Here is a 25679-nt window from a genome sequence, read left to right on the forward strand (position 1 = left end):
TTCACTGACCCTTCATCATCAGACCCTTTGCTCGCTATCACAGTAGACTCCACTTTACTACTCTCTGAACATGAAGATGAAAATAATCAGCAATAAAATTACATAGATCTTAAAGTATAAACAGTATCAAAGGTTACAGTACATACAAGGACACTGTAGGCCAAAGTATAGTAAAAAAGAAAAAAAAAAAGTTAAATGGAGGATCTCATATCAAGTATGCAGGAGTAGATATCACTCATGCAGACAGAAAAAGAATAATAATAATGAATGTAATAAACAGTAGGAATATCAATAGTGACCAATGAAAAATGGTAAAAACAAGTGTGTGTTGACTTTGAGTTAGTAATCACTGAATAAAGTGCAATATATCTTATCACATATACAGAGCAATGAAAGACAAACTGTTTACTTTCCAAATTTTTGCAATGCCCACATGGAAATTACATAAACTGGATTATGTAGACAGTCATCAAGGAGTATAACATAACACAACACTAGTACAGTATAATTTTCACACACTGAAAAGGATGAAATGAGATCTGACATTACAGTAATCTCTGACTCTGTGCATGTATGTATGACATGAAGATGAAACACTTTACCGCAGCTTGTAATTCATTCATCTGTATAGTGTAAGATAGCAAATGTGGTCGAGACTAATTACAGATGTTTTGCTTGTAGGCAGAGCTGCCAGTCGTGATGCCAGGTAGAGCCTCAAAACATTCTTGTGCCAGACTGAAAACTTATTTCAATCAAAAATGTATGTTATGGTTTTTGAAAGTCTACCACCGGACCTAATATGTTCAATAAAGCTAAACCATTGTGTTCTTTTTTGGTTTCGGAGAGGCTCAACAAAACAGCACATACAGCAGTCTCCAATATCTAGAGAAAGGCTGGGTTGTCATACGCTGAGATGCCCAAATAGGCCCTGCGAAGATGGAATGTCTCTTTTATGTGAAATTAAATAAGATCAGCTTGTGGGCCTCTCTCCTTCCTGTTCCGCTTTCCGTTTTATGTTCATTTCCATCCCCGAACAAAGCCGTCTCTCCACGGTGTATTAATGCCCATCAAAGGCCTCAATCAAGTTGCTTTGCCACAGGCTAAAGCCAAAATGGAGAGGCTAAAGTTTAATGTTGTCAGTGCAGTGAGGATGTGGGCTGATGTCTCTTCCGTGTCCTTGTGTTTTCTTTTAACCCCCAAATTCGCAAATATCTTGCAAGTCCGGTTGGTGGAACAAGACATCTGAAAACGGCACAGACTGAGGGGCATTTAAAGGTCACTTACTGTGACAACAGTCTTGCCCATTGTGCCATTAGGACAATGTCCCATGTATTTCACTGGGAAAACGGAAAATACAGAAAATAAAACATTATTATACACGGCTTCCTAATAAATTAGTCACGACTATAATTTAATTGGCTGCTGAAACATTGCCCTCTTAGTTTAGAATTAACCGACTATGTGAAATATTTGCAAAGTTTAAGAATGAGCTTCCGACTGTCTGCCAACTTTTTGTCTTCACGACTTTTGAAAGATTATGCTTTGTATCTAAGTTTTTATGTTAAGTTTTTGTATCTAAATTAAACTTCCCTTAACGGGTGCCTGGTATAAGAACTGGGGCAATTTGACCTAAAGTTATTAGTAACCAAACCTTATGTGTTGTGTGTTCTAAACAGGTTTTCTATTAGAACAACAGTACATTTCCTATGTAATAGTCTAGAGGGCTATAGAGCATTAGGTTGAAATTTTTAATAAATCAGAATATTTTTTCATAATTTTCCCCCACTCAGCTGTTTAACTTAAAATCAAAATTTACTGACTGGGATGAAAAGTGAGGAGACTTGCTGTGCCAGCACATTAGAAATAATTTATGAATACAAAAATACATAAAAACAAAATAAGACAATGTCTGTTACCACCAATAACATTGGCAATGTGTCTTTTTGCTGTCAAAGAGTGCATTTATGTACATGAAGAAAACACATAATTGATTTCATAAGTTTTAACTGTTTTATAAAGTGAAAGTCTTAAGTCTGTCCTAATAAACTACAACTATCCCTGACAGATTTAGAGCCATTTGCCTCACTGCAAGAGAAATAAAACTGCAACCAAATGAAAGCCATTATCCTGATATGACACTTTAACACTGCAGTCACTGAGTTTAAATATTTGACTGTAGTTATAAACAATAAGTTCTTTCTGCAAGACTTTGTCCAGAAATTGGACTTTATAAAGACAGAAGCAAACAGCCACCATAACACTCATGTTTCTAGGGGAAAATATGATGCCAGTGTTTCTTTTTTTTCTTTGTGTGTGTATATGTGTGTGCGGGCGTGAGTGAGTGTGTACATGAGCGTGTGTGTGTGTGCATGTGTTTTAATGCTCCCTTATTCGCTGCAGGTGGGCCGACAGTCAATGGGAAGCTTTCACTAGCTTTGCCAGAAAACTGACACGTTAATAACTTTTCAATAGCGAGGAACTCAGTCCCTCACGCTCACACTCTGTCCATCCCGGGCCGCTGCCGTACAAAAAGACAGCGCATGGTTTTTATAATAAAGCAATTACAGTAAATGAAACTGGGGACGCTTTTTCCTGTGAAGTAAAACGAGATCGAATCACACTTGCGGCCAAAGTATGATGAACCACCCACTAAACATGCCAATGGAAATTTAAAACACACTATATTCCGTCTTTATTTACAGTGGTTACAAACATAGCATTTTTCACAATGCAGACTTCCTGGAGCTGCACTACAGATAAAACATATCTCTGCTTAAATCTCTGCTGGTGCCCATGTCCAACCTGCTCAATACCACACTTACAGCTTTTATGTATGATAGGATTTATCAATAACTGGACAATCCTGGTGCCTGGTGGTGAGCAGAAGTCATTATATATATAGAATCACATTCCACTGTCAGCCACGAAAGTGTTGGCCAGCTTGAAGCATTATTGCGCTGCATACTGGAAATCACAAGAGTAATCCACATCCTCTCACTGAGCAGGTATAGACTCTGGACTGAATCTGTGTAAAGGCTCTAACACTGTATTACATTACAGGATCATCACCCAACATATCCACCTCACTGCTAAGAATAGCAGAGACAGAAGTATTCTGTTCCAGTAGGTTGGAGCATTCAGGTGAAGAATAGTTAAGTCTGGTCCGCTGCCATGAATCATGCTGCTGACATGAGGTATGGAGCAATAGTTTCAAGTCCTAATTAGCCATTTGTTGAACTGTATTAGAAGAAACATGAACTGTTGTGAAATCATTTTCTCTTTTTGCCCCTGGGACACAGTATATTTGCAGCTGAGTGCAGGTCAGGTTTAGTGAACGTGAACATTGTGTCTGACATACAAATATGGCCACCTTTCAGCTTGATGAACTTACTTTGAAATCCAATCACGTAAAGAATAGGTTTTTTTGTGCTCTATACTCTCTCTCTCTCTCTCTCTCTCTCACTCTCTCACTGTCTCTCTCTCTCTCTCCCTCTCTCTTGTTCTTGCCTTCTTTTTTCTGCGCACACACACGTGTGCAAGCTTGCATGTGTACGCCATGTGTACACGACTGTATGAATACGTTTGTGTGTTTGTATATGTGTGTATACTCTATGTATAGCTGCTGGCTGTGGGTCTTTCACATTTTTTTGTGCTCTACAATTAGGTTGCTCACATGCTCTGTGTGTGCCCAGTATATCCTGCACTGCTCATTTGGGTGCCAGTGCAGGCCTGCATACCTCAGCGTGGGCCCTGACAGTATCAAGGTGACATCATGAGTGCCAGGCAGCACCGACTGGCCAGAGAGGGAGGATGACAAGGACAGGTCACATCTGCAGTGGAGGGTAAGGATGGAGGATGGACAGACCATAATATGTAGTAAAAGCTGTATACCGTTATCTGTTTTTTGTTCATCTAAAGGGTAGGAATAGTATATGGAAAGTTTTGGCACATGTTTTTGAAAATACACATTCAAAATACACATTACACAATACACATTTACTTGTTTTTTCGATGGTTATATTGGATCATAATGTGATGTTGAAATGAGATATAAATAGAAAAAAATATAAATAGTACTGTACAAGCACAAAGGCATGAATTGTCATTTGTGGAGAGTTAGGTTATGGATAAATAAACAAAAAAAGCCAGTGTATATTAGATATAGACCGCCTGTCATAAACCATGGAATAAAAAGAAGGCAAATAAAGTGTGGCACATAAATTAGTTGAAATGACCCCAACATTTCAATGTTGTGTAAGGCTCATGCAGTCTGTGTCCACAACAATCCCACTCACTACCTTTTGTAGAGGAGGGATTTAGCAGCAAAATGTGGTCAATCTCATCACACTTACTATTCATATAGTAGCTTAATTGTCAAATACCTATATAGGCTATAGGTCAAATGTAATATTATTTGACCTATAGCCTATTTCAATATCATATTAATTAATATTATTATAGACTTAATGGAAACTGCATTAGAGGGAAATGATCGACCTAGCTGATATGCATATGTATAAAGATACAAACTCCACAAATGAACAGCAATGTGCTGTATTTCCATTTATGTATAATTTCAGGGCATCCTTAATGTAAGGCTTGTCTTGGCTTTGTCTAACAATGTGCTTTTTTAGTAAAAATAACACTAAAAAACACAGGGTTGACCTATTATTAGAGTGAAATTGCATGTCAAGTCAGACATATCCGAGCCATTCATAAGGATGACAGCCTGTTTTTGGGCGAAATAAATACATTTTCAAGAAGAGCGTCCAATTCACCGTCCTTTTGTTTTGACACCGAGAACAAAGTAGGCCTATCAGTAGTCGGTTGATAATAAGACGGTAGAAAGACGACAGTTCAAGGCGCTTTAACAATTAAAATATCTTCTCAAGCTACAGACCTGTTTCTAGTCGGGTGCGCAGCTTCAGCAAAAGAATGACACCCAAGAAATTAAGCAAGTGTGATTTTCGTAGAAGTAAAATTACGAAACATTAATGTTATTTTCTTTCTTTTATTTTGAAGTCAGCTGCAATGACAGGAAACGTCCTCACGAGAAGAACTATAGTGATCATATAATAAAATAGTAGCCTAATAGTGCGGATACTATGCAAATTTCACAGTAACACTTCTACCTGTCAGAATAGTATAGGAATATTATATTGATACCATAAAAAATACCAAAAACTAGCCTACAACAGGGTCACTATAAAATTATTATAACACAGATACGCTTTAAGTTCCTTTTTCCTATTATAGGAACATTATAGATATCATAGGGATAAAAAAAAAATACCATAAAGTACAATAAGGTTACTATAAACTCACTATTGAGTACCACAAACACATTATAAATCCCCATATGAATTGTGAGGAAAAGTGTGAGGAAAAGTGATTTTTCGTTAGGGTGTCTAACTTTTACACAGTCTGCACGATGTTTAGGCTTTGGGCTGTGAAAACCTTTATTGCATATTGTCTTCTTATGGCAGACATGTCTTGATTAGGCATGACTGGGCTTATACAAATTTATTTTACAAATAGACTAGATGTAGCCTACTCGCCGTGTAAAAACAATAATGTATCCTATATAGCCTCACGTAGGCCTATGTATTTCATAAAGCCTATATAAACAGAAGCTAAGAACTGGAGCTTTATGAAAATTATTCATGCGCAGGACACTTGCACTATTTCTACACGTTTCACTGAGATCAAATTTAGTGGACAATGTGCTAAGTGAGACGACAGAGCAGAATTGATTATCCAAACTAATATATTTAAATTCGGCCTACGGCATAGAAAGCCATGTGAGTTAATGGAAGTGACCTCATTTAAAAAAATATAGTGTATATATATATTAGTCTACTATAACTAGTCATAAATTTAACGGCGGTGCCTATTGATAGACTTTGATTTTTTGACCCTAAATCTCGAGAAATTGGTAATACAGTAACAGGCTATTCTTTACAATTGAAGCTCAAATAGTTGAGTTTACAAAAAGGCTTTTCATATGTGGAAAACAATAATTAGCCTAATATTAACTAGGATTACCGTATTGCCAATGGTGGAAATAAATGATTAGCGTGCAAGTAGTTCGTTTCCAAAGAGATAATTAAGGCATTTAAAAGCTATTATTATGGTTGAACTGGGTACAACTAAATCCCGATTTGATTCAGAAATCACAGTTGGCTCTAAGAATACAGCAGGCTAAGTATGGATGAATTGCCCTTGATGAACCATTGCGAATGAAGCGTAAAATTGTGCCCTCTCCGCCCCAACGCCATCAGTATATTCATATCCAAATTAGCCTACATTAATGTCATGTGTCAAGTCCCCCCATATATTTTGCTACAAAACATTTTTTTCTTCCTTTCTCAGCTAAGAGCCGTCGACCTCACCCGTTCATTTCATCAACATAATCAGTCGGGAGAGGTCCTACAGCCGACACAGCCAGCAGATCTGGGTCCCATCCTCTGAGGAGAGACGGGTTTGTGTAACTCTCCTTAAACCTGAGGGGGAGTTTGGAGTGTTTGGTCAACGACAGTGGTTCCTGGAAAAGATCTGAATCGTTTTATAACCAAACCCAGCTGCAGCCTGGTGTATGCTGTGCGAGTCTATGTGTGAGTGTTCATCTGTATGAGGTAGAGGAGGGAGAGAGGAGGGGGTATCTGTTTGCTTCCCTTCCCAAAAGAGAGAGAGAGAGTGAGAGAGTGAGAAAAAAAAAGTTTGGACTCGGGTCTTTTTCTCCCCTTAACTTTTTTTAGGCATGAACGCCGAGACCTGCGTTTCATACAGCGATATGACATCCATGGATTCATATTATAGCCCCTCTGCAGCGCAAGGTAGGGATCACCAGACGGACCACTTTAGGACATTCCCAGGCACTGACACCAAATACAGCCCCGCCGCTTTCCTGCCCAACAAAGGTCAGGCTTACGGAGAAAAGTCCCGGAGCCCCTTCCAACAGGAGTGCCAGTCATTGGATGCCACCGCTGCTGCTGGGCAAGGCACTTTCAGCAAATACCACCTCTTCGTGCAGAGGTCTTCTTGCAAAACTCCCCCCGAGGAAGGCAAACTGCACCAGGACAGCGGACACAACGGAGCGCTCATCCCATGCTACGGTGAGTAGGAAAAGCCATCGTGCTGATTGTGTTATAGACGTGATGGGGCGTCCGTTGGGTATGGCAAGGTAAGGTGCCAAAGCCCAAGTGAGCACATACTTGATTTTGTAGTTTTTGTCATTGTAATGGAGAGGAAAGATCAAGCAAAAATCCCCAGAAATGTATTTGGAAGAGATATTTAAAAAAGAAAAAAAAAGACATCTGGTGAGCGTGCAGGACCGAGGCTTTCTCTACGCTGTGAGTCTGCGCAACAGTTTGGTGACCTGTGAAAAGTAATTTACAACATTGATCTTATTAATATGATCATCTTGTCAGCCGCCAGTCATTGCTCCACTTGTCCCCAGAAATTTAGTGGATCCAAGCGGGTTTGGAAGTTTTGCTGGCAAATGATAATAGAGGCAGGGACATGGCCATTTCTGGGGGTTTAGTGAATTCACGCCCCTGAGATAAGTCTGCCTTTTGTCGCAAATAATTGTTTTCTTTACTGTCTGACCAATATGGCAAGTTGTGCAAAAGCCTTTTAACCTAGTTTGGCGCTCTATATATATGTTTTTATTTCCCTTTGTTTTCTCTTTTCCGTGTCCTCTAACTGGAATTTCCTTCGTGCGTAAAAAGCCTCTCCAACGGTGTTTACAAAATGAAAGCACGAGACTTCACAGCTTACTGCGTTATATGGCAGCAACTATCCCCATAACACAATTAAGAAGACGCATAATCTTCCCGACTATCAAATTTTCTCTCTGGCGATCGAAATTAAATTAGGCCTCATTTAATGCGATAATCTGCATTACAATCCGCAATATTGGAGCTGAATCGGACAATTGAATTAACACGTTTTCAGATGGCACTAATAGTGAGCTCCGAACTGATGCGTGTATTAAAATACTTCAATTTCGTTGCCGTGTCTTTGCTCCAATTAGATTTAATTGCTGGGGCTTCTGTGGGTCTGCTTGCAATGTGGTAAACAAATAAAACTTTGACCCTCGTCGGTGATCATCAAACAAAAATCAACAATATTTTCTTAGGTGCGTTCATTTATGTTTTTTCCTCCTTAAAAGACCCCATCCTCTAAAACTATAGACTTACTGTGTTGTAAACTATGGACTTACGTCATTAAGATTTATGTCGGCCTACACTGTTTTGAGCAAATAAAAAGGTTAAAGGATAAACTGAGTTTAGTTGGGGTTGCCCTCCACCGGCTACATCGAACACAGACACGCGTACGAGCACACACACACACACACACGCACACACACATACACACACACACACACACACACACACACACACACAAACAAAAATAGGGCTAACATTTTATACAGGCCTAATTAATTCCTCTCTAGTTTAAATGCACAATCCACAATGAAAAGGTAATCACACTTAATCAATTCCTGCTAATATCTCTGAAGGATCAGAAACACAGATTATAGGAGACAGACAGGGTTTTTGAATATAACCCGTATGTGACTCAAGCTGTGTAATGTGCGCTGCTAAGGTGGAATAGGCCTATACTCCCCATGTCTTGGGGATATTTTGAGGGCTAAAACAAAGGCCAGATGCTGGACCCTTCCATAGCCTCAACTATAAATTTAACACAAATAGGAAGCCTGGTGGGTGAAATCAAAAATCTATCGACACAGTCAGAGAGAGATGAAGGAAGGAAGCATGAAACAGTGAAAGAGGACACATACATTCCTACTGAACCTCTCTCAAGACATTTTTTACACCTGTAGACAGACAGACAGACAGGCAGACAGACGGCATGGACGTGTGTTGCCTGCAGTTTCAGGCACAGCAGAATTGTCTTGAATACAGATGTGTCAAAATCAGTGCGCCTATGGGCCTATTCTCTCTCTCTCTCTCTCTCTCTCTCTCTCTCTCTCTCTCTCTCTCTCTCTCTCTCTCTCTCTCTCTCTAATTTTAAATGTTCTATATTGGCTACTTAATATCGATATCATTCGTCAAATATCTGAAAAAAATTGCACTGAGCTGTACTTGTTTTACTAATAGACATAATAGGCCTACTAGACATAATAATACACACAATAATAATAGACGTGTCGTTAAAAGGCGAATGGCGGATATAAAAAAAAAATAGCCTATGTTATGCTAAAGAAATATTTTCAGATAAATTATAGGCTATATGAAATTAGGAATCACTTTAAGCGCCCATTTGCACCGAAGAGTTGCATGCGGTAACGAGATAAAATGCCTTATAGAAAAAAAAAAAGCAAAATGAAATTAATCTCCAGTTCACCTGACTCTCAGATGATTGAACCAATGATTGATCTAATGGACTTATTGTTTACATTGACTTTTTAAGACGGCTCTCATTCGTTCGGTTTACTTGCACTTGAGATGATGTGATGCAGCAAACAGTCGGCCTGTTATTAAAGAAACTTGAGCTGTTGGAGCGAAATCATAAGACGGAAATAATGTCTGGCTGCACACAGGCCACTCATGACAGGGAAATTATGATTCTGATGATTGTGATCATTATGATTATACATATTATACTTATTATTATACTAATAGCCTACATTTATTATACGATTATACTATTTTATTATATAGCCTAGTATTAGTATTGTCTAATTTTAGTATTATTATTAGTATTATTAGTATTATTATTATTATCATTATTATTATTACACATTTACTTATTTCATGTAGTCAATTTAATAGCCTAAATCCATCTGCCAGAGTCTCTTTTGCATATGCAACCAGTCCTTAATATTTGAATTGCATCGCTTGTCCATCAATATTACATTTTAAGTGCCGGTCTGTTCTAGTGGAAGTTGTTTAAGCCTAAACAAGGATGTTATGACAGTCTCTGGAAAACGGCCTGCGGGAAAAGCTTTTCCAGCTCCACAAATTAGCTATGTCATGAACGGAGATCAATCGTTTCGAAAGCTCACATTAGCTTATAATGGTAATTAAGATTATATTATTAACATTAACATTACCATTAATCTTGCAAATAATATTGACCTGGCAAATCGTGATTAAATGAAAATAGAGGATAAAGTGTATTGATTGAATAGTACACCATGAGGAAACAAAGTAGGCTAATCATAACCATCTGTAAACAAAAATAGAACAATATCCGTCCAATTCGTATCAGTTTTATATTTTTATGCTCACAAAGAGGAACACGTGAAAGTTGGTTTGCAGCAGATGTTGTCTGCTACACATAGGCGTAAGGAAATTACATGAGGCCACATCCAATTTCAGCTTTAAATTTAGGATTTTTTGTTTTCTTGAGCTTACATTAAATGTCATCAAATCTTTGCAGGTAAATTTGCAGGTTGCCAGGTTTGCATGGGCATACCCGCAAAGCAAGCCGTCTTCCTGACAGCGAGGAGCCTCTGATATAATGTCCCGGTTAACACTATAGTTTGGAAAGAAGGCAGGAAAAAACATCTCGGCGTTATAGACAAGAGCCCCAACATTAATGCAACTCAGATGTCAGCGACTCTGTTTGCCTCTATTTTCATGCTCACAGTGACCTGCCCTGCTCTAAGTCTTCAGGCTGATTTAACTCTGTTCAGAGCAACGTGGGCCTCTAATGTTATATCTATTGACTAAACAGGGTAAACTGATATCTGCTGAGCTTACTCACGGTTTTATTTGTGGAATATAGTTTACACACATTTTCAGGCCTAGATACATTTTTATGATGCAAATTCATACTAAATTCATATTCATGTGTAAATTATATGAGGATATGGCCTTTTAAAGGAAAAAAACAACATTGATTGATTGCTTCTCTGAAGGAATAATTGAATTTTGTTGACACTGGTGGTTGTTTGCCTTATGATTATCACAGACTGGAGGTCGTAGTTTACCCACCTTCTCACTGGCTGCTGCACCACTGGACATAAATTGAAGGGAGCAGTGAATTATGTTGAACTTATTGAGACAGGCTGAGGAGAAAACGGCAAATGATGGCCCTGTTTTTATTGGAAAATCCTGGTGTATTTTACATTGCGGCTTATTTCATTTATCAAACCTCTATTTTACATAATCGCAGGGTCGTTTCAAATTGGATGGCTTTATTGTTAGAATTTGTGGTATTATCCATTTGATCAAAGGTCATGTGGTGACTGGCCTCAAAGCCTTCTAAAATGGGTTAGTGCCAGCTTGCTGAGAAGGTTTTGGCTGAATGAGAGCAGCATATCTAATAAACATCTACATTCATTACTTACAGTAGCTATAAACTCTAACACACAATTATATTGTTCCTACTGAACACGTTGCCAGTCAAGTTATTACCTGAAATCAACAAGGCAGCTCATGGAGCGTGGAGAGCATTCAGCTCAGCATCAGATTGACTGAAACTAAGAGAAATCCTATCAGCAGAGGGTAGAAGTGCAATGCGGCTTTGAGTGACATACAGTATCTAAAGAAACTGTGGCATGTACCTCACAACAGTATAGGTATGTCAAAAGCAGCTGAGAGAAAACAAACTAAAGAACACATAGTTTTTTAAGCAATGGATATAGAAAAAGGCATATTCTGCCAAGCTATAAAAGTGGGAGAAGTCGATCAACTTCTAAATAAATAAATCCTCAAACCCAAGAAGAAGCTGGGCCGTTAGTGAGCTGGAAAATCGAGCCTTGTGCCATCAAGTGGTCAGAGGATGATTCACTGGGACACTTACACTTATAAACCAAGCCACGTACATTTCTTTGTGATCCTCCAGAAACAACAGCTTTCCTCGTTTGATGTCTCGGTGTCTTCTCTCGGTGCAGCAGAGTGCTGTTGGGAGTGTGACCTCTTAGTATGGCTCCCTGCCCTCATCTGCTGGGAGAGGAGGGCAAGATCCCCTGTGTGCTCAGACCAGAGAAAATCAATTTGAAACCCTACATTTGAAACCCTGCTGCGTCAAAGCAGAGCCTTTTGCAACATTTGGGCTCCAGTTATATGTAATAAACATTTAACTACGCTAATAAGACAAAGTGTGTTGTAACACAGCTATTGAACTGTAATTATTGTGGTTTTTATCACTTGGCACTTGTTTCTCGTTCATGGCAACCAAGATGTACAATGTTGTCAATGCTATCATTACATTGGTGTTATATGTGTAATATGAAGACATGAAAAGCTGCTGTATATTCCAACTGAAACCACATTGAATTCATCCAGTTCTGCTGCCCTGCAGTTGCAGATATTGTGTTCCTTATAGAAAAGCAGTTAAATACAGTAGGACCAACATCCAGGTGCGGTTACAGTGTCTTGTGTGATTTTGTCGCTCTTTAATGAAGATCCCGTCTGCTGCCCTTTGTTCCTTCGCCTCACCGTCTTTACCTCAGCGCGGCCATTTCAGCCTGTTCTTAATGGCCGTCTCCGCTGATTGGTTTGAGCAGGGAGTAATGGGAACCAGCCACACAGCCCAGACAACCGAGGCACACTTCAGCAAGTCGATGACATGAGTGGAGGTGACAAGGACTCAGGATCATTTTACCATTTAGCTTAAATTCTGGCAGGGCAATTTACATTAGCCTCAGTCTGCGTGGCCGAGCGAGAGCGGCAGGGCAAAAAGGCTCGTATACCCCAGGACCCCAGGACTTCCTTTGGTCTCTTTGTCACTGTTTTATGTAAACTGAACGTCAATAGGCAGAGCTGGAAGACCTGAGATCAGAGATTAGACTCTTTCACCTAGTGAATGTGGGTTTACTCAGATATTGTGTGGTGACTTTTTAGTGTCCAGCAGACTCAAAAGATCTCCCTAATTTGATTACATTTCAATTTCTGAAGTGCATGTAAGTGTACGCTACAAGACAAACGACAAACATGCATTCTGTATATTACTCTACAATGGGGCCTGGTTTTCTCAAGGTAACTGTTACCTGCTTGTCCATAGTCTTGTAGCTTTTCACTGTTGTTCTATCAAAAACTTGCAACTATCAGATAATATTTTCAGCTATTTGGGGAAAAAATGCTTTATATCCATATTGATAGCCATGCATTTTTACTCTTATGGGTTTTGAATAGTTTTCATGGGCCCTGAGGTTAAAGCACAACAAAAGCATCCAGTTCAAGTAAAAACAATGGATAATGGAAAATGGATTTAAGGAGGTTTTTCTTCAACAGCAGTACAATATTTTTCAGCTGCACTTTTACTTCCTCGTCCTCTGTTGTGGGATTCACTATTCATTATGGGATGGTGACAGCAACTGATGTGTTTTATTATGCGATTTCAATGCACTTGTAGGCCTACAATGAATGTGTGTTACCTCCACCAAGGAGCTTATGTTTTTGCCCCTGTTAGTTAGTTTGTCTGTCTGTCTGTCTGTCAGCACAATATCTCAAAACCTTTTGAATGGATTTGCATGAAATTTGGTGGACATATGGGACTTCGGCCAAGTAACAAATGATTAGATTTGGTGGTGATTCGGATGTGGGATTTCTGCCATTCAGACGGAGGTGTCCAAATCCTGAGGCTGTGTTTGCAGGGTTGAGAAAACAATTTAACTTGAAATTTAAGTGATAGGAATGATGTCTTTGGGTGAACAGCAAGTTGGAGAATTGTTCAGCGTTGGCTCAGGTTTGCGCTCTCCGAGTGACTTCTAATTACAATTTTGTAATCACTGGATCCTTGGAAGGAAGAAGTGATTATGTTGAGTGAATTTCCCGGCAAAGTGTTTTTATTTTATATGCTTGCACACAAAAATGTACTCTAGTGAGCTTTTTCCAATTGGATGGAATGTTCTCTTTCGATCAGAGACAACAAAAACTCAAGACGAGGGAAACTCTGTTTTGCTCCAAGACCTGAGTGAAACATTTGGAAGAGAGCTGGGGGAGTGAGAAAGAGACGGGAGGGGGGGTGATTTATTAGTCTTAGGCTTTATGGATGCACTCCTGTAGCAGTTTTTTTTTTGCATAGTCTCTGCATTTTACAGCACAGCCTGCTGAGATGGATCATCTCTCTGCACAGTCGGCAGAGTTGAATTTCAAAGTGGATGGCTACCTATCATACGGTCACAAAAGTACAGCTTTGGTGAAAAAACAAAAAAACTATTGTCCTAATATGTGCTGAGGTTCTGTGTCTGTGGCACACATGCACTGCTGCAGAATTACAGCAGAGATGTGCCAATGTACTGTGTCTACGGGGGATGTGTGTGTTGTGTGTGTGTGTGTGTGTGTGTGTGTGTTGTCCCAAACTGTGTTGATGAATGCAACTGACACCACACTGTGCAAATAGTGCCAAGCTATTCATAGTGGTGTTATTTGTGCTTTCCATAAGAGACAAGGTCAGCTAACAAGAACAGAATCATAGAAACTCACACTACATCTTCATGTGCATTTTTACTTTGTGATAAGCTCTGTTTTGCAAATAGCAGTGTCAACCGAGGGCTATTTCCAATGTTAGTCCCTTGTCACGAGGGAAAAAAAAGGCATCATAATGTATCAAAATTATCCTCATGTCAGCTTGGTTGTCCAGTCCACTTAGTGTCAGTGACTCTGCCTGTATCATCACAGCAAGTGAGCAAAACAACTGAGGAGGAATTCACTGCTGGCTGGAATTCAAAGTGCAAAGTTCCACATTGCATCCAAAATCCATATTTTACAGTAAGAAGGGAAAACAACCCAATTAGAGGTACAAATAAATGCTTTGCTCACACATGTCCTTTCCTCTGCTCCCTGCGTCTAGTCAAACAAGGATTCGATTAAAAGTGGATTCTCTTCCGTCTCTTCTCTCCTTCTCTTTCTCTCGACTATTTATGTTTCCCAATATTTGGGATATTTCTTTTTTCAGTTTGAGCAAGGTGTTGTTAATCCCTCTCAGTCGCCATGGGGTGTCTAATTTATAGTGTTTCCTTTAAACACTGTGAGCTGACCCCAGTCATCCCAGTCAATAAAGAGGCTGGGGAGGCGCCCTGTCGCTTTACAGCCAGTTAAATTACACTTTGATGTTACCTCCTCGTTTTCAACTGCAAATTAATGGTTGTCCGCACTGGATGTCTGACCCATGTTAACTTCAGTGGTCTGGCGCTGATATCCGCAGGGGAAAGGCCTGCTATCCTTTCACCATCTTAGAGGTGAAGTGCGATGAACGAACATAGTGCCTAATGTAATCTTTACACCCATTTGGATATCTATGTCTACAACTATATAAATTGTAATAATAAATATCAAACTACAGGGACATTCAATGATATTTTGAATGGCAAAATGCAGACGTTGTAAAACGTTAGTTTACAAGACCCCGTCTTCTTCGTTCTGTAGACAGGTGGGAATATTCTTGGGGGTTAATCTGCCAATTAGCCCTTTAGTTAAACTCCACTGCTCTTCTCACCCTGCTAAATTTTATTTGTTTCATTTTTGCAGAACTTTCTCTATGCCCACCAACAACGAGCTACAGACTCGCTTCCCTTTAATGTGCACAGTAATTGGAACCGATGCTGACTGTTGGATCCACTGCAGTGAAAATAGAACATTCTGCGGTTGCATCTCCAAACATTTTGCATAGCATATTCATCTGAATAGAAAACACGCAGTTGCTAAGAAGATTTTGGTAGTTCGCTACATTATTGTTGCGGCCTACTTGTGTTACACCAGAGACAGTGGCATGTAGAGCTGCAGGTATAAGCTGAAAATGAAAAGGAGTTCTTATTAGTACAACCAGTTAGCTACAACGCATTGTTCTATACATTATTTAATGGAATCATAATTTGCCTCAGAGATAAAGCTAATCATACTCTCATGAAAATTCAGATAAAGGTTTTGACACAGCATATGTTTTTCACAGCCAGGCCTCCCTGCCTTTTTCCCCCCTCTTTCTGCAGAGATTCCCTGACAGACATTATTTGCAATAAAGCTTTCTCATGTTCCTCCTCCATATGGCCCAGCCTGCAGGAGGGCCCACTGCTGTTCACCTTGGGCAGTGTGGAGAGCCCTACAGCTATGGCTGATCGCATGGATAACACGCAGGAGACTGTCACAATACCCCGTGTCTGCCAAAAAACATCAATGACATGAGATATAAACAAGGGCCTTTGATCAGCCAGAGGCCCCTGATTTCAAACAGCCTGACAGCCCTGCCTTGTGGTGACCGTGGGTGCAGGCCAGGGGAATATGATGGAATAACTAGAAAATATTTATGTTGGGATAAAACACATTTGCTCCCTTCAAGCCTAACAGGATGTGTCAGTCATGGACGGCGAGGCGATGTTGGGGCCTTTACACCCTCAGCCAGAGTTCTGCCACCAAAACATGGATCCTCAGCCTGACTCAATGCCGGATCAGGCGCACATATCAAGAATCATCAGTGCCTCGTTGCTTATTGGATCTTGCAGGGTTTGATATAAACTGCTTTTGAAATGCGTATGCGCACCACATGCACAGGTCAACCCATACACAAATTAAAGAAAGTGTTTGCGGTTCTAATTCTCATCTAATGGAGCTGACCACATCCCTGTGTTTCTTCACCTTTTCAAACACTTTAGTCCCCCATAGAAAATGTATTGGTTATATAATTTGTCACTAATCTTATAGAACAAGTATTGTAATTCCAAAGGACATTGCTGACCATCATGAGGGTAATAGTTGGCGTGGTTACTGCTGTTTCCTGTGCTGCCATCATCCTTGAATGGTTCGCTCGTGTGTGTGTGTGGGTGTGTGTGTGTGTGTGTGAGAGAGAGAGAGAGAGAGAGAGAGAGAGAGAGAGAGAGGGAGAGGCTATGATAAGCTAGTCACCTTACCTTGCAGCACATTACCCAACATGGTTGTGAACGGTGGGCCAGAGTGTGTGTGTGTGTGTGTGTGTGTGTGTGTGCGTGTGTGTGTGTGCCCTTCTTGTGCTGAGTGCTGAGAATTGCATAAGGAGCTCACATGAACACACACACACCTCCTGGTTCTAACCTGACAAGGCTTTGCCCAACCCAGGGGTAAGCGGAGATGAAAATAGCATCACCTCGGACGGTACTGAAAGGTGCAGCGCTCAGACTCACCACTAGACTGAGCCAGAGAGGGGAGGCGTTTTACAGGCAGAGCGGCTGCGGTCTCATAAAGCATCACAAGGCCGTAGACCTGAATCCATGTTCTGTACACCCGTTCAAATATCACATCCTCCAAGACAGAGAGTTCAAATAGCATGTATATTAATCCAAAGGCATGCCACGATACAGAACAGAGTGTGTAAACTGGATGGTTTGATGAAGGGCAGTTGATGATCCTCTTGGCTTGTGGAACAGGACTGCAGCATAGACGAGCACACTGGCAGAGACATGGCTATGGAAATTTATGATCAGTAAGCTGCCTGAGGTTTTACAGTTAAGCTGTGTATGTGTGTGTGTGCGTGAGTGAGAGAGAGAGAGAGAGAGGGAGAGAGAGGGAGAGAGAGAGCATGTGCACACGTGACTTTCTCCTGGCTAGAAATTACTGACCAGCAAATTAATGCTGACGGTCTTGTTGCCAGGTGACTTTGCAGCCACAGTATAGACCTCAACCACATTAAATGGTGAGGAACAGAGACAGAGAGACAGAGAGGGTGTAGGGTGTGTTTGAGTGTGTGAGTGAGTGTGTGAGTGTCAGTGTGTGTGTGGGGTCTGGTGATTGCAATAAAAAGCTGCAATGTTCTGTCAGTCTCAAATCATGTCCAGGTTGTCTATTCCCCCGTACTTCACAAAATGATCTATGAACTACAACTGGCTCCCGTAAGCAACCAGTGGTCCAGGCCATCTATTACTCAGGCAGATAGACAAACAAACCGACACACACATTGAAGAAGATGAAGAAGTGTGGGCCAACAGATTTCACAACAGTCACAGAATTTCCTCACTAAGGCTGAGCAGTTCCTTTGTCACAGCCTATCAAACGCCATAAATGATCATGTTGATCCTCAATTCTTCTTATCTACTTTATCTACTTGTTTTCTAGAAATTAATTTCATTATGAATATGTTGCCAGAAGCCAGTCACTGGAGGTAGAATATGATGGTGAGAAATACATTTTAAAAAAGTAAAAAAGGTAAAGGTAATAGGATTTGAAGCTGTATCTACGTTGTATTTGTCTTTCTGCATATATTGACAATATCAACAATGTTTGTCCCATGTCAAGTTGATATTTGACCTGTCTACTGCATAAACATTTAAAAACAAGCCAGGCATGCCAACACAAAGGCAAACATCATCCATGAAATGGCAATCTATAAAACTGATGTAACCTAATTCTGGTGAAGATAAGTCAAGAAAGAATTAAAATAATATATCGTCTTCCAGCATTTATACTCCAACAGTAGTCCTGGCAGTCACACTGTAGTCGCTAAAGGCCAAATATGCTTATGAGTGGCCTAGTTGGCTTTTTCATGGCATTAACCAAAAAATCTAATGTGACAATTCTTCATTTATGAAGCCTACATTGTACGATATATGATATATGATGATTCGATATATATATGATTTCTCAGAATTAAAGGCAAGTGTGTTTTTATGTGGACATGTGAGGTGCATTGAAAACTTAATTCCCCACAAACGTTCTGATGACAAAACCTTGCATCCCAGGGGAAGGTGCTGCAAACGGTGAGCCTCAATATTTTGGATGCACCACTCAAAATAGGAGTTAAACATTTTTGCTTTCCCCATGTATCTCATCTCAGCTTTCCCCATGTATTTTCTTGTTTATCTGAAGAATTTGACTTCAGATACAGCTAACTCTGAATTGCAACCTAAATGTTCACACCTGAACAGAATAGTCTGTTCCTGGCACAGCAGAAGATAAAGCTGTGAACGCACATCTATCTTGTTTTACTTTCATATTCTGTCTGCTGAAAATGACATATTGTGTCAATGATAACCACAAGTCATAATACTCCCTTTGTGCACTACGTCATGTAATGGCTTTCATACATTCCTTTATTTTCACTTTCATCTTCAAATAGAGGATAACACATTAACAGAAATGGGTTATGATACCATCCTTGGCTCTTCTTTTCTTAATAAAAAAATGTAATTAAAACCTAAATTCCACTTCTAATGGTCTTTCATCTCTCTCTGTCTCCCCAGGTAAAGACAGCACAGGTCTCACAGACTCTGACTTGACCCCGACGTCTGACCCCCCTGGAATGGACAGCAGCTACCTGGGTGTGAAGGATCAGGGAGTCAAGGGCCCGTCTGATAGGCCTCCAGGCACTGACCTGGCGAGCCCACTGGACAAGGGCGATGGCGGGGAAAGCAACAAGGGCAAGAAGCGACGTAACCGCACCACCTTCACAAGCTACCAGCTGGAGGAGCTGGAGAAGGTTTTCCAGAAGACGCACTACCCTGATGTTTACGCCCGGGAGCAGCTGGCACTGAGGACTGACCTCACTGAAGCCCGCGTGCAGGTACAGCAACAGACTAGGCATAAGCTGTGGTTTTTAGTCATATGAATTTGGGATTCTTGTATGATTATATGCTGCTTATGCCAGTTAAATAGGCATAAAGCAGCCAATAGACATACAAAAATGATACAAATCAAACCAATACACATATCAGATTTTTAAAGAGTAAAAAAGAAAAAAAAAGAAATTCTGTTTGCCACAGGAGTCTAATGGCATAATCAAGCGACAACTTCCCGCAATCACATGCCAGTCCTATCAATAAGTAAAAATGAGCTCTTAATCAGAAATGTTTGGACAAGAGAACCTCATGGATCCTTCAACATCTGCAGCTCTGCAGAGATAACGTCACTCAGAGAACAACGTGAGAGATTTATCTAGTAATGTGGGAGTAGAGGGGGAGAGAGAAGGGGAGTGGGAGCTAACAGAGGCCAGGGGGCCCAGGGGGGCTGAGCTCCGAGCTGCCTGGGCCTCATATGTTCATTTTTAGGAGAGCAGACTTTCATCAACATGTGAGGAGACATTGGTTCATCTCAGTAGCCTATATACTCTGTACCTGGGCCGTTTAGTGTCCTGAACTTGTGAGCTCAGCTCTGCTAGCAGCTCGTCCACCACAGTTTGCCTCAAACCCGAAACCTTCCTGTGATCTTCCGGCTTGATTTGCTTATAATCCGTTCATGACTGCCGCTACGTTCCAATATTGGTGAACAGAGACCTCCATATCTGTATGTGTGTATGCGTATGTATGTCTGTGTGTGCAAATGTATGCATGCGTGTGCATGTGTGTGCGCAGCAGACACTACCAAAAGCCCCTGGATTCTCTGTGTTTTTCTTTCATTAACATCCTGTTCAGACAAGAATGTGTCCCTGCTGTGGTCTCCAGGGTAGGTGTGAAAACCTTCCCATGGGCTTTCAGCAAGTTAGCGAACGTTATTTTGAGATTTCTTTAGTTCACGTGTTTGACCACATAATCGACTTTTGCGCAACTTTTAAGCGCTTGATGTGTTCCTGCTTTTCTAAAATGAATATACAGGACAAAGGCACAATATTTGCACACAGTTTAACACAATTTGAGTGCAGTGGGAGTTGTGTGTGGATGACGTCTGTGGGACGAGATAAGACCTAGATTAAATCCAATCTTTTACATGACGTGCTGGAACAGTGACCAGAAAAGCCGAGCAGTGAAACACAGGAAGTCTGTGCAGCCGGAGGGTTATAACTCAACCCCAAGGCTCTAAAGGTATGCTGCTCTGCTGTGCTGCTCATACTATCACAGACCTGTGCTGCTTCAGATGTACTTGGCTTTACAGCCCTCAGCTCTCCCAGCGGCCCTCTTAAACACTCAAGTTAAAAAGATAAAAGACACAAGATGCCTCGTCAGTCAAAGAGCGGGGCTCGGTGCTCTTTATTCAGGTCATTCACACGAAGAGGAACTCACAGTTCATGAATTCTGCGTCTCAAGTGAACAAACTGTTCAGCAAAAAAGCAATGCCTGCACAGCCAATAGCCCTGAGTTTGCGTTAACTTTTAGAATTAGTTTAAATTCATTTGTAAGTTATCAACTCTTTTGTCAGCAGTGTATGTGAATGTAACTCTAAGGAGGGCCAATATTATGCCTCATTGTCTGATGGTTCTCACATAACAGAACAGGAGGGTTTTAGTTGAAAACGTTAGGGCCTGGAGATGTTTGCTTTTTCTGTCTCCTGGTTTCAAAGGGAGAAAGTAAGTTCAGCTCTGAGTCATATGCACTGCGGATACATGGGAAGGTCAGGGGTCAGAGGTCAGGGGTTTCAACAACATCACGTCTCTCAGATTCACCATTCCATCCGTCCAGAGAGCTCAGAGAGCCAGGATGGTATTTGACATGGGGAGTTCACCAGGCAAACACAGGTGTCTGTATGAGTTTATAGATCCAAACAGTGGACTGAAGATAAAACAGCAGCCTGTCTGCTTCAACCTTTTGGAAAAGAGAGGAGACAATGGTTCATTCAAATAAAGGGTCAGTCCTATGTTACATAGTTGTAAAGTATTTTTTGTTGTAATTTTATTAGGAGATAAAAACTGTTTATCAGTGTTTAACTATGCAGAGAGGTGTTTTCTGATAGTGAGGGATCTTGAAATATCAACAACTGGGTCCATTTAGCAAGACTTTCCAAAAGCACATTGTAACTCAAGTTTTCCTTGAAATCATTGTTAGATTGAGAGTAATATGTATCAGTTAGGAACTAATCAGTAAGGAGGAAAATGACATAATGTGCACAATATTTAAGCTGTATATTATTTTTTCCCAATGACAACAAATAGGTCTTTGTTATATCAAAGACCTTAAGACACCAGACACAACAAAGATTACATTAGTTGAGTCTGGATACACATAACACTGTGCCAAGAAGCAAAGCAAAGACAGAGATCAAATTACACCTTATATATGTTTCTCTGTCACCCCACAGTCGGTCTGGAGTCACCTTGAACTGACAAGGGAAATGAGAAATTGTGTAGGTGGTAAAGGATTTTTGGAAAAATACAATTCACTTACATTTAATGAACGACAACGTCCTTCAAAAGTGTTCTCAGGATATTGTTAGTGCTTTGAGGGTTTTGGAAAACCCAACCTAGGTTCAGCCTTGGCTTTCTTTGCTATGGTGTGGAAGCTGACATGAGTGACAGCCGAGGCAGGTTATCAATCCTCGGAGTTGGTCTCTGACTTCAAAGTGTTTTCAGCCCCATACAGCTCTCATGCTGAGGCCGGTTTGGCATTTCTCTGCTCTTTCTCTCTGGGCTGTAACATAAATAAAGCCTCATTGAAAGTCCCTGAGCTACTTAAGCTGTCAAGGTCTTTACCAATTACTGTCACAACGGAGTACGCACAACACAAAAATATGTTCTCCCTGTATAATAGCCAACAGACGAGGCACCAAACAAAGGTTGAGCAGATGAGAGTACAGCAGCGTCTGGCTGGTTGTTGGTGACACTGACAGCAGCAGCTGGACTGACAGGATACAGAGAGTATCAGGGGGGAAGATACACCTCGCAGTGCCTCCAGGTATCATCTGCGTAGAGAAGGATTTTTTTTGAGCGAAACGCAGTGATCTTGTGCGGCGTAGTAGATCCCGAGCAAGACAGCGTGATTAGCTAACGGGGCAGAGGAAAAAGTATGAAAACACCAAGGAAAGAATGACTAAGTCCTCTCTGGTCTATGTGCTTCTCTTATGTTGGAAAGCGGCAGCATCTCAAAGCCAGGAGCTTTAGGCTTCAGGAAATTAAACAGAAAATGAAAACAAACTCCAGTTATAATCCCATCTCACTTTTCAATTTCCCATATCCCCTCCTCAGATTTATAGCGAAATGTGTATAAAGTGTATGAGCAAAGAGCAGATAAATGAGAGATAAGAGAAACAATGTCAGAGGCAAAAAAAGAGATAGATAAGTAACTCTGTACCAGTATCAGTACAATCAGATAGTAAAGCTTTGCAAACATATGATGCAAGGCCTTGACATGCAGCATAGTTACATTTAGTTGGATATCGTGCTTCCAAATTCTGAGATAGAGGCTCTGACGTTATGAAGAGAAGGGCGCCAGGCTTAAACCCATCCAGGGACGACGGTATTTAGATTACTTTCACCCACTCTGATGGTAATTCAAACACAATAATGCTTTCGATAAACAACGGTTTCAGGCTCAGATGTCTGAGGTGATTACAGTATACATTTTGTCATGAGAAAATTGGCCTATTTCTTGTCAGACGGCAAAGAAGCGAAGGTGAAGCGGACAGGATCTGTTAACGTTTTGTTTTGAGAACTCTGCCGAAAGGCCGCTCCATGTTGTTTACAAAGCCTGGTTTCTCTTCCTCTTTGTCTCTCGGGTTTCCTCCTAACCTACGCACAAGTACATCTTTATTACTTCCATCACCTCTGAATCGTGTCTGTGTTTGTGTGTATGTATGTGTGTGCTTGTGTGGTAGTGTGGGTTCACAGTATAGTTCACTATATCTGTTTATTTATTTAGTAATTTGCAAATTGATCAACCAAAGTTCCATAGACCAAAGTTCAAGTTTCATGTCGAATCAAGGATGCCTCTCCTTTGAGTGAACCCCATTTCACTGAATCAATAAGCAGATAAATAGTTGAATAAATACATAGAGTTAATCCAAGAGACAGAATGGATCACAGGGAATCCACCACAGATAAATTTCAGTCTGATTTTGAGATGATAATCCCTTGGAGCAGCTTGCTTTATCTGGTTTTCTTTCCCCTGAGAGTCAGCACATATTTTGGTGTGCTGCAGATATCGTCTTTGATCTACAGTCTTTCAGCCTTTTGGCCGTAATCCACGGGATCATTTTTCCATTCAAAAGGAAGAATCTTATTTGTATCTATGGAAAAGAATTTCCTTAAGATTTGGGGGGGTGCTTATTTAATGGTTTAGGCTTACGAGACACTACCTGTACCCCTCTTTCAGTTTTAAAACCAGTGTAACCCTAACCCTAACCCTAATCCAGTACACAGACCTAGACCCCAAACCAAAGCTGGATGCTATGTCGGATCAAAGTGAAGAGCCCCTTCTCTCTCAGATGAAACAGATGATGATGTTACCAGTCGTTTTACATTCAGACCTTTTCACCCTGCAGGTTTGGTTCCAGAACCGTCGGGCGAAATGGAGGAAGAGGGAGCGTTTCGGTCAGATGCAACAGGTCCGAACGCACTTCTCCACAGCGTATGAGCTGCCTCTCCTGACCCGGCCTGAGAACTATGCACAGGTACAGGACCAGTACCAGAGGCTTCTTTCTCTCTTAATGTCTGTCAGGAAGTAATGAAAAATGGAAGAGCCCAGAGCAAGGAGAAGCAAATGTGTGTTAATGTAGTAGTCTTTGTTAATGTAGTAGTCAGAGGTGGGGACTCGAGTCACATGACTTGGACTCGAGTCAGACTAGAGTCACAATTTTAACTGCTTGAGACTTGACTTAATGCATGAAGAGAATACTTGAGACTTGACGTGACTTGAGTTCTGGTGATTTGGGATTTGACTTAGACTGAGAGTTAAGAGATTTGTTTCACCAGAATTTAAATTCTGTTTTCTGAATTTGTGTGGAATGATTGAATTTATTGAAGCTGAAACTGATTATAGAAATCAAACTCATGATGCTCTTACGTTTTAAGTTTTTATCCTATTAACATGGTATTGCACTGAAAACTCCGAGATATGTTGTTTTCTTAAAGATATTAAATTGATACTGGACTATTGATTTGTTCTGACTTGACTTGGTGTTCTACATTTAGACTTGACATTAATGACTTGGACTCGAGTTGGTAAACTACATTTAGACTTGGGACTTGACTTGAGACTTGTGCCTCAAGACTTGAGACTGAATTGGGACTTGAGCAAAGTTGGCTTGGTCTCACCTCTGGTAGTAGTATAGTAATACAGTGGAATTAACCCCCACAGTGATAAGAAAGGGGACAAGCAGCATCATATTTAGCAGACAGTCATGGTAGAGATCCTATCATTCTCTCACAATGCTGATTTACCGTTAATCTTTCAGATTCAGAACCCCTCCTGGATCGGCGGCAGCAGTGCAGCATCTCCTGTCCCGGGCTGCGTCGTGCCCTGTGACACTGTGACCCCCTGCATGACCCCGCATCCCCATTCTGCCAGTGGGGTGTCTGATTTTCTGGGTGTGCCGAGCCCCGGGGGTCATGTGGGACAGGCGCACATGGGCGGCCTGTTCGGAGGACCTCCTGGCATGGGCACAGGCATGAACGGGTACGATCTCAACATGGACCCTGACCGCAAGTCCTCCAGTATTGCCGCTTTGCGCATGAAGGCCAAAGAGCACAGTGCAGCCATATCTTGGGCCACATGATGCGTTAATACCTGCTGGACGGGGGACCCCTGTGACCCCTGAAATGTCTAAACCAACCCAACATGGGGCGAGGGGGCACTAACATGTGTAAAGGCAACAGTGACTACCTTCAAAAATGTTGCAATAAAATGATTATGCAAATATGTGGATGGGTGAAGATTACTCGAAGAGAAAACAACAAGAGATTTGGCAAGATAAGTGACATGGCATTACCGATTTGAATGGGGGACTCCACGCTCTGGTGAGAGAAAGCAACTAAGAGAACGAGAAATGTGGAGCGCTTGGCGAGAGGCAATACTGTGCTGTACAACACAAGTTGCAGTATAGAGTTGAAGAGAGGCAAAAGAAAAAGCTAAGAAAAGTTTAATTATTTCAAACAAA

At 40.9% G+C, this 25679-nt stretch overlaps 1 protein-coding gene across 1 annotated transcript; it reads left to right on the top strand.

Annotated features, from left to right (window-relative positions):
- Nucleotides 1-6760: 6760 nt before the first annotated feature.
- Nucleotides 6761-25298, top strand: LOC139654750 (homeobox protein aristaless-like 4). Its single transcript, XM_071531901.1, has 4 exons — nucleotides 6761-7115; nucleotides 14159-14169; nucleotides 24078-24194; nucleotides 24978-25298. Exons 1-4 carry the CDS (start codon nucleotides 6761-6763, stop codon nucleotides 25296-25298), a joined length of 804 nt encoding a protein of 267 aa, XP_071388002.1.
- Nucleotides 25299-25679: the final 381 nt, after the last annotated feature.

This window comes from Centroberyx affinis, unplaced genomic scaffold (assembly GCF_046629955.1).
Source record: "Centroberyx affinis isolate AG114_WGS23_722 - 3 ecotype Tasmania unplaced genomic scaffold, CSIRO-AGI_Caff_v1 ptg002148l_1, whole genome shotgun sequence".
In the NCBI taxonomy this organism is placed as follows: Eukaryota; Metazoa; Chordata; class Actinopteri; order Beryciformes; family Berycidae; genus Centroberyx; species Centroberyx affinis.